The sequence below is a fragment of the Eupeodes corollae genome, chromosome 1, assembly GCF_945859685.1.
Source record: "Eupeodes corollae chromosome 1, idEupCoro1.1, whole genome shotgun sequence".
In the NCBI taxonomy this organism is placed as follows: Eukaryota; Metazoa; Arthropoda; class Insecta; order Diptera; family Syrphidae; genus Eupeodes; species Eupeodes corollae.
Window position 1 is genome coordinate 23,078,808 of NC_079147.1, and position 15,954 is coordinate 23,094,761.

At 38.2% G+C, this 15,954-nt stretch overlaps 2 protein-coding genes across 2 annotated transcripts; both read left to right on the forward strand.

Annotated features, from left to right (window-relative positions):
- Nucleotides 1-11,064: 11,064 nt before the first annotated feature.
- On the forward strand, nt 11,065-12,032 carry LOC129941084 (putative acyl--CoA ligase YdaB). The gene is made up of 2 exons (XM_056049627.1): nt 11,065-11,461; nt 11,533-12,032. Exons 1-2 carry the CDS (start codon nt 11,125-11,127, stop codon nt 12,030-12,032), a joined length of 837 nt encoding a protein of 278 aa, XP_055905602.1. The 5' UTR covers nt 11,065-11,124.
- An 18-nt stretch (nt 12,033-12,050) lies between these two features.
- Nucleotides 12,051-12,892, forward strand: LOC129941085 (uncharacterized). The gene has a single exon (XM_056049628.1). The coding sequence runs from the start codon at nt 12,051-12,053 to the stop codon at nt 12,846-12,848; it is 798 nt and encodes a 265-aa protein (XP_055905603.1). The 3' UTR covers nt 12,849-12,892.
- Nucleotides 12,893-15,954: the final 3,062 nt, after the last annotated feature.

Genomic DNA, 15,954 nt, shown 5'->3' on the forward strand with positions numbered 1-15,954 from the left:
AGCTTAAAGAACTGAATGAGCTTCAATTGAAATAAAAGGTCTGTTTGGATGTACTTAATTTTTTTGCTAAGGAATTCCATTTCTTTGAAATTCTGACTGTCAAAGACTTCTTTATAGATCTATTTCAAAATTCCCTTTGCTAAACACCATCTTCTGACAATTTCGAACAGCTTAAAAATTGGGTCGAATCGACTTAGCTGTCCTCCTTTTTCTGATGAAGACACCTAATTATTGTATTTTACTGTTCCGTAAAATTATTTGCAGGAGTTTCCACAAGACTTGGAACATTTCGAACAATAAATTAAAGCCAAATGATAACGAATAAATGGAACAACAAATGTTTCGTGCCTCCTGAGATTCAAATGTATTCAAAAACAATGATACGTATACTAGCTCCGGAATTAAGAACTAAGAGAACAAATGAGCTGTATACTCCCCAAATCAATTTAGAAGCTTCAAAGCAAGAACATGCCAATTAGGTAAAAGAAACAACAGCATCTTAAAGTTCCTTACAAGGACCAGATAGTTTTGATTAATATGAATAAAGAAAAAGCAGCAATTGAAGAACCTCCTACAACCTACATTAAGAACCACGAAACAAAGATTTTCAGATTTTTAAAAGACCGGTGTAGAATAGTATAGCCGATTTATCTGTCATATTTAATAGAATGATAATTTTTAGAGAGGCTTTTTATATCAAGTCCCATAAGTCATGACTTTTTTATTAGTAAAGGATTCATACTAGTAGTACCCGTGGCATGATGGTTAGTGCGTTGGACTGTCATGCAAGGGGTCTTGGGTTCAATCCCTGCCTGTGCCACCTTAATTTAAAAAAAATTAATTTTCGCGGGTACTGCCTCTTGCGAGGAATTGACAATTCCTTCAAGAGTAATTCTTGTCATGAAAAAGTGCTTTCTCAAATTAGCCGTTCGGATTCGGCATTAAAATTGTAGGTCCCTTCCATTCCTGACAACAGTACTCGCACACAGGAATGGTTGAGAGTTGTAAGTCACTAGGCCCTGGTTCACAACGGACTGTTGCGCCACCCCATTTGATTTTTTTTTTTTTGAAAGGATTCATACTAAGGCTTATAAGGCTTATTTTCTTAAGTCCTCAGAGGTGCCAGGTCCGTGGGTAGCCTTAATTATTCCTACCAAGATTGGGGAAAAGATTTTAACGATTTGTACTTCTGGTTTTCGGACTTCCGACTCTTCTGAGTATTTAAACGAGTGGATTCTACTGCATTGCAATAAGTTCCAAGCCCACTACCCTGCAGAGTTCTTCATTGGATATCGGCGTGGACATGATAATAGGTTATGTGTTCAATAAATACCTATTATAGAAGGTTAACAGTTTTCTAGTAACCGTTGCTATTATTTTCCAGAAGCTGCATCCTTATAACAATATTTTCGTTGCTTTGTCTTCAAGGTTAGAGAGTTGTTCTAGTAAATATTAGACAACTTCCTAAAGGCACCCTTAGAGGATGACTGGTAGGTTCTGAGGCTGAACAACTTACTTTTTCCCGTATTGATTTTCAGCCGCAAGATTTCTGCTTTTCTTGTGGCTTCCTGTTAAGTCCGCCCGAAGCACATGCCGGATCAGCAGTAGAAACAGAATTGATGACAATACGCAGACCTCTCTGACTTCACTTTAGACTTTAAACTCTTTGGAAATCTAACTTCCTTGGAAGACTTTGTAATATAAATGAGTTTATCAGGTATATCTTTCCCCCGCTAAGTAAGCCAGATAAACTATAACTGTTACCACTATCAAGACATTCTTAATTTCAATGAACAGCAGGTAAAGTGGTGATCCATAAGCAACGCACTGCTTGATAACAATCCTCAAGTTGTTATTGTTCAATGCAAGAGGATTTAGTGCGGAATTATTCTTGTTCAATATCAAGTATTTTATGAGTTCTAAAACAATCGTTTCTACTGTTTTGGGAACTGCATGCCAAACGCAAATGTCTTTCTAGTTTTCCCACTCCATCAAGTCTCCATTCTTGAGCTTGACAGTGATTCCCTTTTTCCACTCCTCAAAGAAGTTTTAAGATCTGATTCTGTGAGCGGTTGCAGTAATTCGCTGGATGAACTTGGCGCTTCTTGTAACAATTCTGCAGGAATGCCATTAAACCCTACCATGCTGTCGCCCTTCATTGCTATACATATCTCTTTCTCACTCCAGTAATCGTAAAGTTAGTGTCTTGAGGTAACTCAGGGTAAGTCAGTTGCACGGTCCTGTCGAATACATGGTTCGAAACCATAAGTGCTTTTCACACCTTCTCTTCATCCAAAATCAACAAGGCACCATTTATACCTTTCACCGGGTATTGTTTTCGGCAGCTTCTGTCTCTTGAACCGGAGCCCGTTCCGTTTTACTCCACTTTGAACTTGCTTTATCTTAGGCGAGTGCTGATTTCTGTCCAAATCCTAAAAGTTGCACAGGTTGCAACTTCCGTGAGGAATGTAGTTCAGTTTAAGGAGTTTTCCTCTTAGCCGGAACATGCGCGAAATTTGGTCAGTGTTATATTTTTTGTAGAAGTATTTTCTTTCCGCAGATCGTAGTAGTCTACTGTAAGTCATGCGGTGGAGTGAGCTTTTGGCTTTCCCGGTGTATTGTGTTCTTGAGGCTTCGTCAAAACGAGCTATTAAGCGATATAAAATTAGCTTCCAAGAGGCAAACATACTATAGTTTAGGTCAACATCCACCTGTTCAGGTAGTTCTATCCAGTCTTTAAACTATTTACTTCGGATTGAATTGTTTGAAGAACTACTTTCTTTGGGAGACGATAACTTGGCTTATCCAGAATTTCGAGGATGTAATCGGCCTGCAGCTTGAGAATTTTTATAAATAAAAGCGTTAAACCAGTTTCCGGAACGTTCATGTGCCACTTGTTCATATTTCCGACCTCCTCAAGCTTGCGCTGTATAAAACATAACTGATTCCGATACAGCTTTGAAGAGCCTGAATTTACTGGTGTGCGTAATTTCCTTATTATTAAAGCATTGCTTCCAATCTACGTTTATAGCTGTTTTCGCCTTACCAAGTTTGTCATGGAGATGTTTTTCCATGCAGACTTTTAGATACCTATTTGTATTCTTTTACCAACTCTAATCTTTCACCATTTAGTGCCATTCCTAACTTGCACCCGATCTTCCACCGCCATTCTTAAAAACCATCACTTTGGATTTGTTAAATTTACCACTAGGTTCCATCTTTTACAATATTGAGCAAGATTATTTATCACTGCGGAGTATATGCGAGCAGAACAATGTCGTCAGCGAAAAGAAGAGCTTTAATGTTAACGCTAATGCTAATGAAGAGTCCAAACAAGCTTGTACTAAGTGCACAGCCCTGTCTAACTCCAGATTTCGTTTGGAGCCATTCTGATAAGCATTGGCCATTGCACGCTGATGCTTTGGTAGTCTTGTACAAAATTTGCAATACATGTATCTGGAAAAGCTTGTAAATCAGCGCATTGTCATCCACGGTGTCGAAAGCAGCATTGAAATCAACGAAAAATGCAATTAGTTTCTTATGGTTTGATAGAAACGAGTCAGCAATTGAGCAGAGTACAAAAATGCTATCGACGGTTGAGTATCCCGATCTGAATCCAGCTTGGAACTCACTAAGCTGATTATTAGAATGTATCCAATCACTTAAACGACTAAGCACAATAGATTATAGTTTTACGGAACTTCAGTGCTTCCCTTCTTGTGAATTGGGAAAATCAAGGCATCACTAAACTGATTTAGGATGGTTCCTTCCTCAAAGATCTGGTTTAATACTGCTGTGAGAGATACAACAAGAGTATCTGTACCATATCTGTAGATTTCTTCGGGTATATCATCTGAGCCCGCAGTCTTTCGATCCTTTTGGTTGTTTATCTTTTTCCTTTGAAATTGGAGCATCTAAAATATTATTTTTGAAGCCAGGTTTGTCATACTGATTCAAAAACTTATTTGGCTCATCTGTGTTTAACAATTGCTCGAAATATGTTTGCAATCTATTTGAATTAAGATCCGGGCTAAAAGTAAATTTTGTTCCATTAAGTTTTCGGGCCAGGTTTCCAAACTCAAATCACTTGTTACACTTTGCAAGCTGATGTGCTTGGGCCGTATAGTCATTTTTTCTTTTTTCAGCAGAGAAGTTTATAATTCTGATTATACGCCATGTAACGATACTTTGAATAATTTGTATTATACTTCCGATATTCCCGCAGCCAAGGGTAAGAAAGGCTTTTCGCCTGCATGCATTCTTTGTCAAACCAAGGTTCTTTATGCTCCTTTAATGCTTTTTTCAATTTTGTTCAGGCTTGCGTCGTATCGTTCCATCATCAGAAGTGGATCTAAACGTGTTCTATAGGTGGATGCCGATTCGCTTGACCAGCGTAGTTTTTGAATCAGTAGCATTTGTACATAAGTTTCATTTTTGGCTTCCCCGTTAGTAAAAGATATACAAAGCGGCATGTGGTCTAAAAACGGTTTATTTTCTATTTCCAGATTTTAAACAACTGTTCTCGAACTTCCTTGATTTTCCACGAATGTAAATTCATCCAATTTATCACCATCATTGTAAGGCAGATAAACTCTCCAGAAATGGAAAAGTTAAACCCATTCTACATTTGATTTAAAGTGCTCAAGGTGCTTGCTATCTCTAAGCAGATCACTTATTAACTCGGTAATTAGTGTCATAACCGGATACTGTCTAAAAGAAAGCACGCTACGTTGCTAGGCGTATGCTTAAAAGACTTTTGACGAAGCTATAAATGAGAAAGAAACAATTCCTCACCTCCTCCGTACATGCCCCGCTCTAGCTGAAGACTTCAAGACCTACGTAGAAGAATTCTTCTGCAACGATCTCGCAATGATATTAACTTAAACAGTCACTGACTTTCATAAGGGAATAAAACATTTTAATTGAGCTTAGATGAACGCCTCGAGATTCAAGCTTCATCACAATGGTATCACAATGAACCATTAAAATGACCTAAATGCGTCCAACTCTATTTCGAACAGCCACTGATCTCGTGCCTGCTGATAGTTCTGATATACTGCAAGAAGTCCCTGAGTAATTAACTGCGGCCTTCTGATGTTTAAATTCGGTTTCTGAACTCCAGCTGTAAGTTATCTAACGGTAGGCTATGAGATGTTAATCGCAGACAAGTCCCATGTTAGCACGTCTTCTGTTTTTGATATTCTGGAAACGGCTTGTCCCGCGTCCGCTGATAGAGAATGGATCAATTTTGTAAGAATTACCATGTCTCTTCTCTTTATACGAAAAGGCATTAATTATAAAGTCGTATATAACAATGAATTGCGAAAGCTCAAGACGCTAGAAGTTTGCGTTGTATGCATCTCTCTCACTCAAGGGAAGCGGATGTATATGATTGCGGCTTATGCGGCTGGAGCTCCGCAGGTTACTTACTTTGCTTCAGAACTCGACATTCTTTTCAGCGAACTTAAACTGAGCTTGGAAGAAAACAATTTCATTTTGGCCGGTGATTTGAACGCAAAACATGAAGATTGGGGAAATCAACATAGTAATCCCAGAGGTAATCATCTTTTTAATTTGATGAATCTTTACAGCGTTGAGTATGGCGTCGACCTGCTGGCTACCGAAAAGCCATCGTATCCAAGAAGCGGCTCCTTTCTGGACCTTTTGCTGTACGACACGAGACTGACAGTTACAGACAAAGTGGGTAATCACCCGCGAAACTGCTTACAGACAGTCGAGTACGACAGTGATCACTGCGGACTGGCTGCTGTAATGCAGATTCCGAACGAACGCGTGGAGTTGGAGGAATACGTTCCAACGCATTCTTACAATTACAGTAAGATGCGGTGGCCTCGTTTCAACAATGCCGTAGCGAGAGAACTTCGTTCGAGTGACATAGCCCCACCAAACAACAGAAACCTGACAAATACAGAAATCAACCAACACTAACAACAGATGGACGAAACAATAAAACGAACGATGGAACGGACAATCCCAAAGTACAAAGAACGGGACCAAATGGACGCTTACAGAAACGCGACAATTGACGCACTACGTAGGCACAAGAGTGGCTTACTGACAAGACTCAAAAACTTGCACAGACGACTTACAGACCCACGCGACTTGGAGGTTAGGACACTGAAATCGTCAATAAAAAATGTCAATCTGTTGATTAAGGAGAACTACAGGCTATCAATTAACAAGTACTGGGACCGCAAGATCCGGCCATTTAATTCGAGTGACCCTAGTATGTTCCCTAAAATCAACAAGATATTCAGGAAAAAAAACGATAATGACCTTCCGTGTCTTAAACTCCAAAAAACTTAAGAGAACAGAAACGTACTCAGGACAGCGCAAATAGATCCAGAGGAAGCCATCTTTGACGATGACTTTTACATAATTGAAGATCCGAAGGAAAAAGTGGAGACGGTAGGAGCTGCCTTCCAGCAAGTGTACAAGGTGAATGTTAGAATTCGCCCCAACCACGACCTGGAAAACAGAGCCCTACTTAATCACTTTTACCTCCGTAATGATATCACACATTGGCGATCTGAGAACCGCGGTTTCATGCGGTTCAATGACGATTCCTTGGCAAATGCCATAATCGCCGAGCAAACGGGACCAAGTCCCTTGTTAGTGACGAAGGTTGAACTTTAGCTCATACTCAATAAAAAATAAAAAGTCAGCAGGTGTCGATGGTATATCCAACGTTGTACTGATACATTTAACGACGGAAGCAATTGACATTTACACCACACTCTTGAACAATGCACTGAATATTGCATATTATCCAGTGCATTGGAAGACTGCTGTGGTTCACCCTCTCCCGAAAAAGGGAAAGGACAACTCCAACCCGTCAAATCTTCGGTCGATAAGCCTTCTTCCGAGCATCAGCAAAGTTTTCGAAAAAAATCATTAATAGGGCTCTGACTAAGTGGGCTGCGGACAACAAAATAATTCCGGTTAAACAGTTCGGGTTCAAGGCGGGTCATGACACAATTAATGCTGCGTCTAAACTCGTTTCTGATATCCAATGGAATAAATCAAAACAACAATGCACAGGTGCTGTTCTGGTTGACTTTGACACCGTATGGTTAGAGGGTCTTTACCTAAAACTGAGCAGGCTTGGCATAAGCAAGCCATTGTTGTATATACTTTATGATATGCTTAACGGTAGAAAGTTTTTTGTCAAAAGTGGCAATGTAACTTCTACCACAACATTCTCAATTAAAAATGGTCTTCAACAGGGAGCGGTGAATTCGCCGATTTTCTTCAGCATTTACACCAGCGATCTGATAGGTAGTCTTAAAAAAGCAATTGCTTACGCCGACGATCTAATTGCGTACAGAACGGCCCGAAAGGTTGAGGTTATTAGAATTCTCTTGCAGCGTGATTTCGACAAGATTCAGCGATATTGCGACGACTGGAAACTGAAAAAAAGAGGGTGGGATGCGACCTACACTGATAACTTCCCATCCCGTCTGTCGATTTGTCTTGCTTAAAAGTTTGTCTTTATCTACTCGTATCAATTTTTACCAAATTTGCGTACTCTTTTTGTAGATTTTATTTTTTATATGAAAAAACGGACTGTTGGATTTTTATATTAAAATTACTGAATATCGAAAACAATATTTTCTGTGAAATAAAATAAGTTTCAAGCCCATATTTTTAAGTTTTGAAAAGCTATTTGAGTCGAAAGTAAATTTTTACCAAGTTTTAGTATTATGTTTATTTTAGAGTTTTATTTTTTGTAAAAAAAACTGTAAATTCGATTTTTTTAAAATTTTACCAACAATATTTCTTATGAGATAAAATTACTTTAAAGCCAATACTTTGTTGACAGCAAAATTTTTTGAAAGATAAAAGTAAATTAAAGCCAATATCTCAAAGTTTTGAAAAGATATTTGAGTCGAAAATCAATTTTTACCAACTTTTATAAATTATTTTTTTTAGGTTTTTATTTTTTGTAAAAAAACTGTCACTTCGATTTTTTTCAAACTTTAACTGAATGTTGACAACAAGATTTTTTGAAAGATAAAAGTAAATAAAAGCCCATATCTCAAAGTTTTGAAAAGATATTTAAGTCGAAAATCAATTTTTACCAATTTTTATAAATTTTTTGTTTAGGTTTTTATTTTTTGTAAAAAAAACTGTCAATTCGATTTTTTTCAAACTTAAATTGTATGTTGACAACAAGATTTTTTGAAAGATGAAAGTAAATTTAAGCCAATATCTCAAAGTTTTGAAAAGATATTCGAGTCGAAAATTAATTTTTACCAACTTTTATAAATTTTTTTTTAGGTTTTTATTTTTTGTAAAAAAAACTGTCTATTAGATTTTTCTCAAAATTTTATCAGATGTCAAAAACATTATTCTTCGTTGCACAAAATTGTTTTAGAGATAAAATCATATTTCAGTCGTAAAATTTTGGAGGTGACAAATTTTTTTTTTCAGTTTTATTGATTTAAAAAAAAAAACGTTATATTGATTTTTTTCAAAAAATATACCTGTTTAGTATCACGTTACAATCTATTATATAAAATTTAATATAAGTCTCTAGCGTTTTTGGTTCGTAAGATATTTAGGGTTAACCAAAATGTTCACCTTTTTTTTAAACTGCTATAGTAAAAAAACCAACCACTCAATTTTCTTGAGAGCCCTTTCTGCATCTTTCTGCCTTATTATCTGTATAACAAAATTTATTTGAAGTCGATATCCACGAAAAAAACGTCGCGAACGTACGGACGTACGGACGTACAAACGTACGTACACACGCACGCACAGACATCTTTCTAAAAATCTTTTATTTCGACTCTAGGGACCTTGAAACGTCGAGAAATGTCAAAATTTTCAATTTGACAAATCGGACCCATTACAATAACTTCCTAATAAGTTAATAAATGTCCAGAAGTCAGAGACAATTCTGTTCCGGACTCCGTTGGCTAGAGCCACGAGGGATACGTGTAAGAATTGGCGCAAGATGGTCATCGTTGATCTTCACGGGCAGCCATTAGCGAGCAAAAGTGTAGTGAAGTACCTCGGTATCTGGTTAGATCAGTATTTATATTTCGACAGACATAGACTAAGTAGGAAACATATCAAAATGATCTAAACTGCATCTAGAAAACAAAAATGTTTAATTTGCAAAATCATCATACAATTTATTTTTAAGGGATACGATGTGCTCTCACCTAGCCTTCAAAACGCCGTTTTTGACAGACATATAAATGCTGCTCTGACCAGGGCTAGAGGAGCCTTCGCTCTGACGAAACGGCTGTTTTTTAGCAGTCGGCTTGACTCCAGAGTGAAGGTAATTTGCTACATGGCCCTCATACGGCCAATGATCGTTTATGGTTGTCCTGTGTGGTTCAACGTTGCCCCTTCCCAGATGAAGGAGTTTCGGGTGTTCGAGCTGCAGTGTTTAAGACGCTGTACCGGCTTATATCGAACAGCCGAGTCTTCTTATGTGCATTACTATTCTAACGAGGTACTATACAACGGGGCTCGAATCAACAGAATTGACAATTTCGTGATAAAACTCGTTCGAGGTCACATTGCAAGAGCTAAGTCTTCGACCAACAATTTAATTTTCGGGGCGTTCTATCCGAACGGCGAGTATTTCGAAAGTGCACGCTTGAGCGGCTTTATTCCACCAGAGGCATTCCTCTCTTTAGACAAATGCGGTCTGATACGGGATAGATTGGCAGTTCCGTTAATCTACCACGTCAGACGAAGAACCGTGGAAAGGCGACTCCCGTACAATCGGGACGTCATGGCACAAGGCATAGCCGAGCTCCTTCGGTTCAGTAGGGCTGTGTCCGAACGGGACCGAACTGATAGGGTGTAGCAGGAGAACCAGTTTTGGTGGCTTCAATCGGCACTTGATATTGGGTAGTCGGGATGGGGTTTTAAGCCTTGGCCGGCTTACATACTTGTTTTATAGTTTTAGGGTTTAGTTTTAAGTAGAATAGACATGGTGGCACGAAAAAAAAAATTAAAAAAAAAAACAAAAAACAAGAAATAAAAAAATATTAAAACAAAAAAAAACATTAAAAAAAATAATAAAAAAAATAAAAAAAAAATAAATTAAAAAAAAGACAACGAAATATGAAAAACAAAAATGTTAGATAGTTAGATTTGCTGCTGTGGTTGTTCTAGTTTTAAGTAGTTTATAGGTAGAATAGGTAGTTTAAGTTAGCTTTAAGTTTTATTTAAGGACCTTTTTTAAGTACTTTTTAAGCAAAAATAAAAAGGATATTGATATTAGTTTTTTTCAAAATTTTCTAATAAAAACAAAACAAATAAAATTTAAATTGAAGTAAAATAGATCTTAAGGCCGAAAGGCATTAGTAATTAATGTTATAGTTTAGCTTAGAGTGTCTGTATGGGACCATTAAGTTAGTTGTAAGTAATGGATAATTAGGCTAGTTTTATGAATTTTTGTCTAGCTTTAAGATAGGTTTAAGATTGAACTAATAAAAATGAATTAAACAAAAAAAAAAAAAAACCGTGTCTGTTCTGCATAATTCTAGTGGAAAGTTTTGTGTTCAAACATGGTGCCGTCAAAGTTGTACTTTTATTGGATTTGATTGAATCATGGGTTTGGTGCTTACAATACAAATATGAAGCCGAAACTTTTGTTGGATATCAATACAAAACATAACGATAAAATACGTATTATTTATAGTTTCAAAAATATAACCTACATAAATTTTCCACATGTCATATTATAAAATACTACATAAATGCTAATTTTTCAAGTTTTGATATCACTCTGAAAACAAAAGTGGATATAAAAATGAAAGTTAATAATAGGTATAAAATATCAAAATATTTTTGTTTGCTTTTCAGGCATACGCCAGCTTTAATTAAATTTAGCATGATTCGTAATTTCATACAAAAGAATGAACGACAAATTTTTGTTTAAACAAATAAAATAAAACAACATCAGCATTTATGTTTACTTAAATTGTTTTTATTTGATTTGGTGCACTAATTTTTTCAAACGAATCTTAAAAATATAAGCTTGGTGCTTGGTGTGGTTAAGAAAACGCTGATCATTCAGTTTTTGTCATCATAATTGAAAAGATCAAAGAGGTGACTCCAATTTTTGATCAGGGCAAAATGGACAGTGTTGAGTACGTTGTATCTGAGAATATCTGGCGATCTCGAGACCTTGAAGTTGAAAGTTGCAGTCTTGGTGTGACTATTTTGCTAGAATTGAAGCACAGTGATCCACAGAAAATATTGGAAGTGCATCACGAAAGTGGCATAAATGTCACGGTGAAGGAGATTCGTGATCAAACAATAACTGTTGCTCAAAATCTCTTAAATTTGGGTATTAAAAAGAACGATAGAGTTGTATTCTTCACAAACTTGAACTTGAAAATAACACCACTTACGTATGCCTGCTACACAATTGGTGCACCAGTCTGTTTCTTCGAAATACATCTTCCACAAGGTATGGTTTTACTATTTAACACCCAAGCTCACAAGTAAGGTTTAACAAATTTGTGTAAATTATCATTTCAGAACATGTTCCCGCTTATCTGGAAATTCTCGATCCATCTGTAATATTATATGAAGAAGAATTTAAGTCTATGGTCACAGAAGGTTTAAAAGGTCTTAATCTAACGAATCTGAGATATGTGCTCACTTTGGACGGTGAACAAAAGTCTGTTGATGAGTTACTCTTTGCACCAGCAGTTGATATTGAAAGTTTTGAAGTTCCTGACATTGGAGATCCAAGGACGCTACCAGCTTTGTTAACATTCACATCTGCAACTACTGGTCTTCCAAAAATTGTTATGAATTCTCATGCCTTGGTCAGACATAGTGTCCTCAAAGAATTCGTTACAAATCCAGAGAGTGTTGTTCTGATTCTGAGTGAAATCCGTTGGATTGGTCCGCAAATCTTGATGCTGCAACCTGCTCTTCTTGGGATTAAGCGAATTTACAGCTCAATACCTTACATGGAATTGACTGGTGAATGTGTGAGGACAATAATTGACAAACATAAAGTTACGGTTTAATCTGCAGTTCCCAGATTTATGAGAAGTGTATATGAAGCAGCAGAAAAATCTAAGGTGAAAAACCCGTCGACTCTTTCCTCACTAAAGATCGTTTATACTGGTGGTGAAAACCTTGGAGAAGCATTGGAAAAATATTTTACAAAAATAACGCCCCATTGTAAGGTCGTAAAGTGTTATGGAATGACGGAAGTGGCTGGCGGGATAGCCTCTACTGAAAAAATTAGCACCCAAAAATACGTAAACGGTGGTGTTTTAAAAAGTGGTTTCATGGTAAAACTCATTGATGATGATGGAAACTCTCTTGGATCGAACCAAATTGGAATAGTTTGTGTCAAACCAGCTACCCCGTTCTTAGGGTATCTGAAAAATGATCTGGCCAACAAGGAATCTTTCATTGAAGGAGGTTGGTTCAACACAGGAGACATAGGAGTTGTGGATTCGGATAATTTGTTGAACATTTTCACCAGAGAAAAACACATTTTACGTTATGCCGATGGAAAGATAATTTTTCCAGATACAATTGAAGACATCGTAAATAGTTTTGATGGTGTTCATTCATCAGCTCTGATAGGAAACTTTAGTAAGGAAAATCCCAAACAATATTGTGGAACAATTTTTGTAGTTCCCCAAGATTTTATTGTAAATCTAGCTGATTTCGAAAATGATTTTAGAGCTTATTTGAGAAAGGAACTAACCAAGGAGCAACTTAAAATTATAAAGTACTTCAAAGTGATAGATGATTTACCAAAGACAACTTGCTATAAAATTGATAGGATGGCCTTGAAGAAGATTGTCCATGGTGGCTATAAAATATAATTAAATCTTATTTACTTGAAGATTTCTAAATAAATGTTAAGATAATTAAAGTTTTTTTTGTTAATGTTGCGATTTTTGAGTTATGGACTATGGTACTCAATTTTTGTGTGGAATCCGATTTTAATATTCATTTTTAATGGAAAGCTTTTTAAGAACCTCAACTTTCTCTTGTTTATGTCCCTTGTTGATGTCGATGACTTTGAAATGCTTTGGTCCTTGAACGGTTCCATCTTGTCCATCATACCTTTGGTTGACAATGGTTGTATATTTTTGATTTGCTCCCCAAGAGGATCAGGAACATAAGTAGAGGCGGGAAAAGTATCATTAGTCTCTGAAGTTACAAGAGATCTGATGAGACTTGCCACGCTTTCTTCTAAATCCGACGAAGAGGGCGACGACTGTTTTTTTATACGGTTCCGTTGCAGAAGGCTATCTCGTAGAGGGTATGCTTTAAGGCTGTTGACTGGTTTGAATATCATTACTAATTTTTTTTTCTGCTAAATGTCCCAAATTCATAACGCCTTTTTTCAATCTTTACTACGGCTTCCTCGAACGGAGTTAGTTCAATTTTCTTGGAATTTTTATTTCAATTAAAGTCCTTAACTACCTGAAAATTACGTTTGTCGATAGAGACGTTTTGATCGAGACGTTCGGTGGTGTAAGTCCTTTCTTGATGACAGCATGTACTTTGTTTTGCCTTATGAACTGTTAAAACAATTTTTGCCCGTCTGAATCTATACTCATTAAAGCCCCATTGACATCACGCTGAGTTCTTCGGGTTATGTTAATGTTATCAGCATATGCTAGTAATTGGACAGACTTTTGAAAGATAGTACTTCTATTGTTGACCTGGGAGCTCTGCACTATTCTTTCAAGTACGAAGTTAAAAAAATCGCATGACAACGCATCTTACTTACTTAAGGTGGCGCTACAGTCCGGGGCGGACCTGGGCCTCAACCAACAAGCGTCTCCAGCCAGCTCGGTCCCTAGCTAGCAGTCTCCAGTTTCGCACGCCAAGTTGGTTGAGGTCCTCTCCCACCTGGGTGCGCCACCTGAGTCGCGGTCTTCCTCTACTGCGCCGTCCCTCGGGATTGGATTCGAAGACCTTCCGGGCTGGAGCGTTGATGTCCATCCGCTCTACATGACCCAGCCATCTAAGCCGTTGGACTTTGATTCTGCTAACTAGGTCAGTGTCGCTGTACAGCCCGTACAGCTCGTCGTTATATCTTCTCCTCCATTCTCCATTTATGCGTACGGGACCAAAAATCGCCCGAAGAATTTTTCTCTCGAAGCATCCTAAGACGCTCTCATCTTTCTTTGACAGGGTCCTGGCCTCAGCGCCATAAATGAGAACCGGGATGATGAGTGTCTTATAGATGGTGATTTTACATGCTCGAGAGAAGACTTTACTTCTCAATTGCCTTCTAAGTCCAAAGAAGCAGCGATTTGCAAGAGTTATTCTTCGTTTGATTTCAGCGCTGGTGTCGTTGTCTGCATTAATAGCGGTGCCTAGGTAGACAAAGTCCTTAACTACCTCAAAGTTATAGCTGTCCATGGTGACGTTTTGTCCAAGACGTCGTCGTTCAGTGTCCTTTTTTGATGACAGCATATACTTGGTCTTGCCCTCATTGACCACTAAACCCATCTTCTTCGCTTCCGTCGCAATGCTCAAAAACGCTTCACTGACATCACGCTTTGATCTTCCAATTATGTCAATATCATCTGCGTATCCGAGTAATTGGATGGATCTTTGGAAGATTGTGCCTCTAGTGTTGACGGTTGAGTTTTGCACAATTCTTTCCAGAACGATGTTGAAGAAGTCGCATGACAGTGCATCGCCTTGTCTAAAACCTTTTTTGACATCAAATGCATCGGTAAGATCTTTTCCGACCTTGATAGAGCAGCGTGCATTCTCCATCGTCATTCTGCACAAACGGATAAGTTTGACAGGGATGCCAAAACTAGACATTGCTCGGTAGAGCTCTTCCCTATAGATGCTGTCATACGCGGCTTTAAAATCGATAAAGAGATGGTGGGTATCGATTTGAAGTTCCTGGTTTTTTTCCAAGATCTGCGGTAGTGTAAATATTGGGTCAATAGTGGACTTTCCTGGTCTGAAGCCACACTGATAAGGACCAATCAAGTTGTTGACGAATGGCTTCAGACGTTCACATAATACGGCAGAGAGGATCTTATACGCAATGTTAAGAAGACTTATGCCTCTGTAGTTGGCGCAGTTTAGAGGGTCTCCTTTCTTATGTATCGGGCACACTATGCTGAGATTCCACTCATCGCGCATGCTTTCTTCCGACCAAATTTTGCAGATGAGTTGGTGCATGCTCCGTACCAAGTCATCGCCTGCTGCTTTGAATAGTTCGGCAGCGATGCCGTCAGCTCCAGCAGCTTTGTTTGACTTAAGTTTAGATATAGCTATCTTCACTTCGTCAAGGTCGGGTAGGCGGAATTGTTGATCTGCGTCGCCGAGGTTGAGTGGTTCTATCTCCCTTACAGCGGAATTCGGTTCGTCATCGCCGTTATATAATTTGGAGAAGTGATCTTTCCATATTCTCAGCATCGACTGTGGTTCTACTACGATGTTCCCTTGATCGTCTTTACAGGCTTCGGTTCGTGGCTGGTACCATTGGGAGGTTTTTTTTACCTTTTGGTAAAATTTACGAACCTCATTCCTGTTGTGACATCCTTCTATCTCCTCGATCGCGCGCTTCTCATGCTCTCTTTTTTTCCGTCTAAGAAGCCGGTGTTCCTCTCTCCTCTTCTGCTCGTAGATCTCGCGAGCACCTCTCGTCCTTTTGTGCAGCGCCGTTTTGTATGCCTCTTGTTTCGCTGCGTGAGCTTGCTGGCATTCGTCGTCAAACCAGGGGTTTCGCTGTGGTGGCCGTGTGAAACCTAGCACTTCAGAGGCGGCATCTCTGATGGCTGCAATGCAATGTTGCCACTGGTTTTCAATGCTTAATGCAGGCAGCATAGGACTCCTTAAGAGGTTATTAGGGACTCGATCGGAAAAGGTCATGGCACTCTCTTGCGATTGTAGCCGTCTAACGTCAAATCTTCTCACAGTACTTCCTTGTTTTGGCTTGGATCGTGA

Bases quoted from the DNA above. Each gene is read 5' to 3' on its own strand.
- LOC129941084 (XM_056049627.1), top strand. From the start codon at position 11,125: ATGGACAGTGTTGAGTACGTTGTATCTGAGAATATCTGGCGATCTCGA. The intron at 11,462-11,532 runs GTATGGTTTTAC...TTATCATTTCAG, and splicing joins CGAAATACATCTTCCACAAG to AACATGTTCCCGCTTATCTG.
- LOC129941085 (XM_056049628.1), top strand. From the start codon at position 12,051: ATGAGAAGTGTATATGAAGCAGCAGAAAAATCTAAGGTGAAAAACCCG.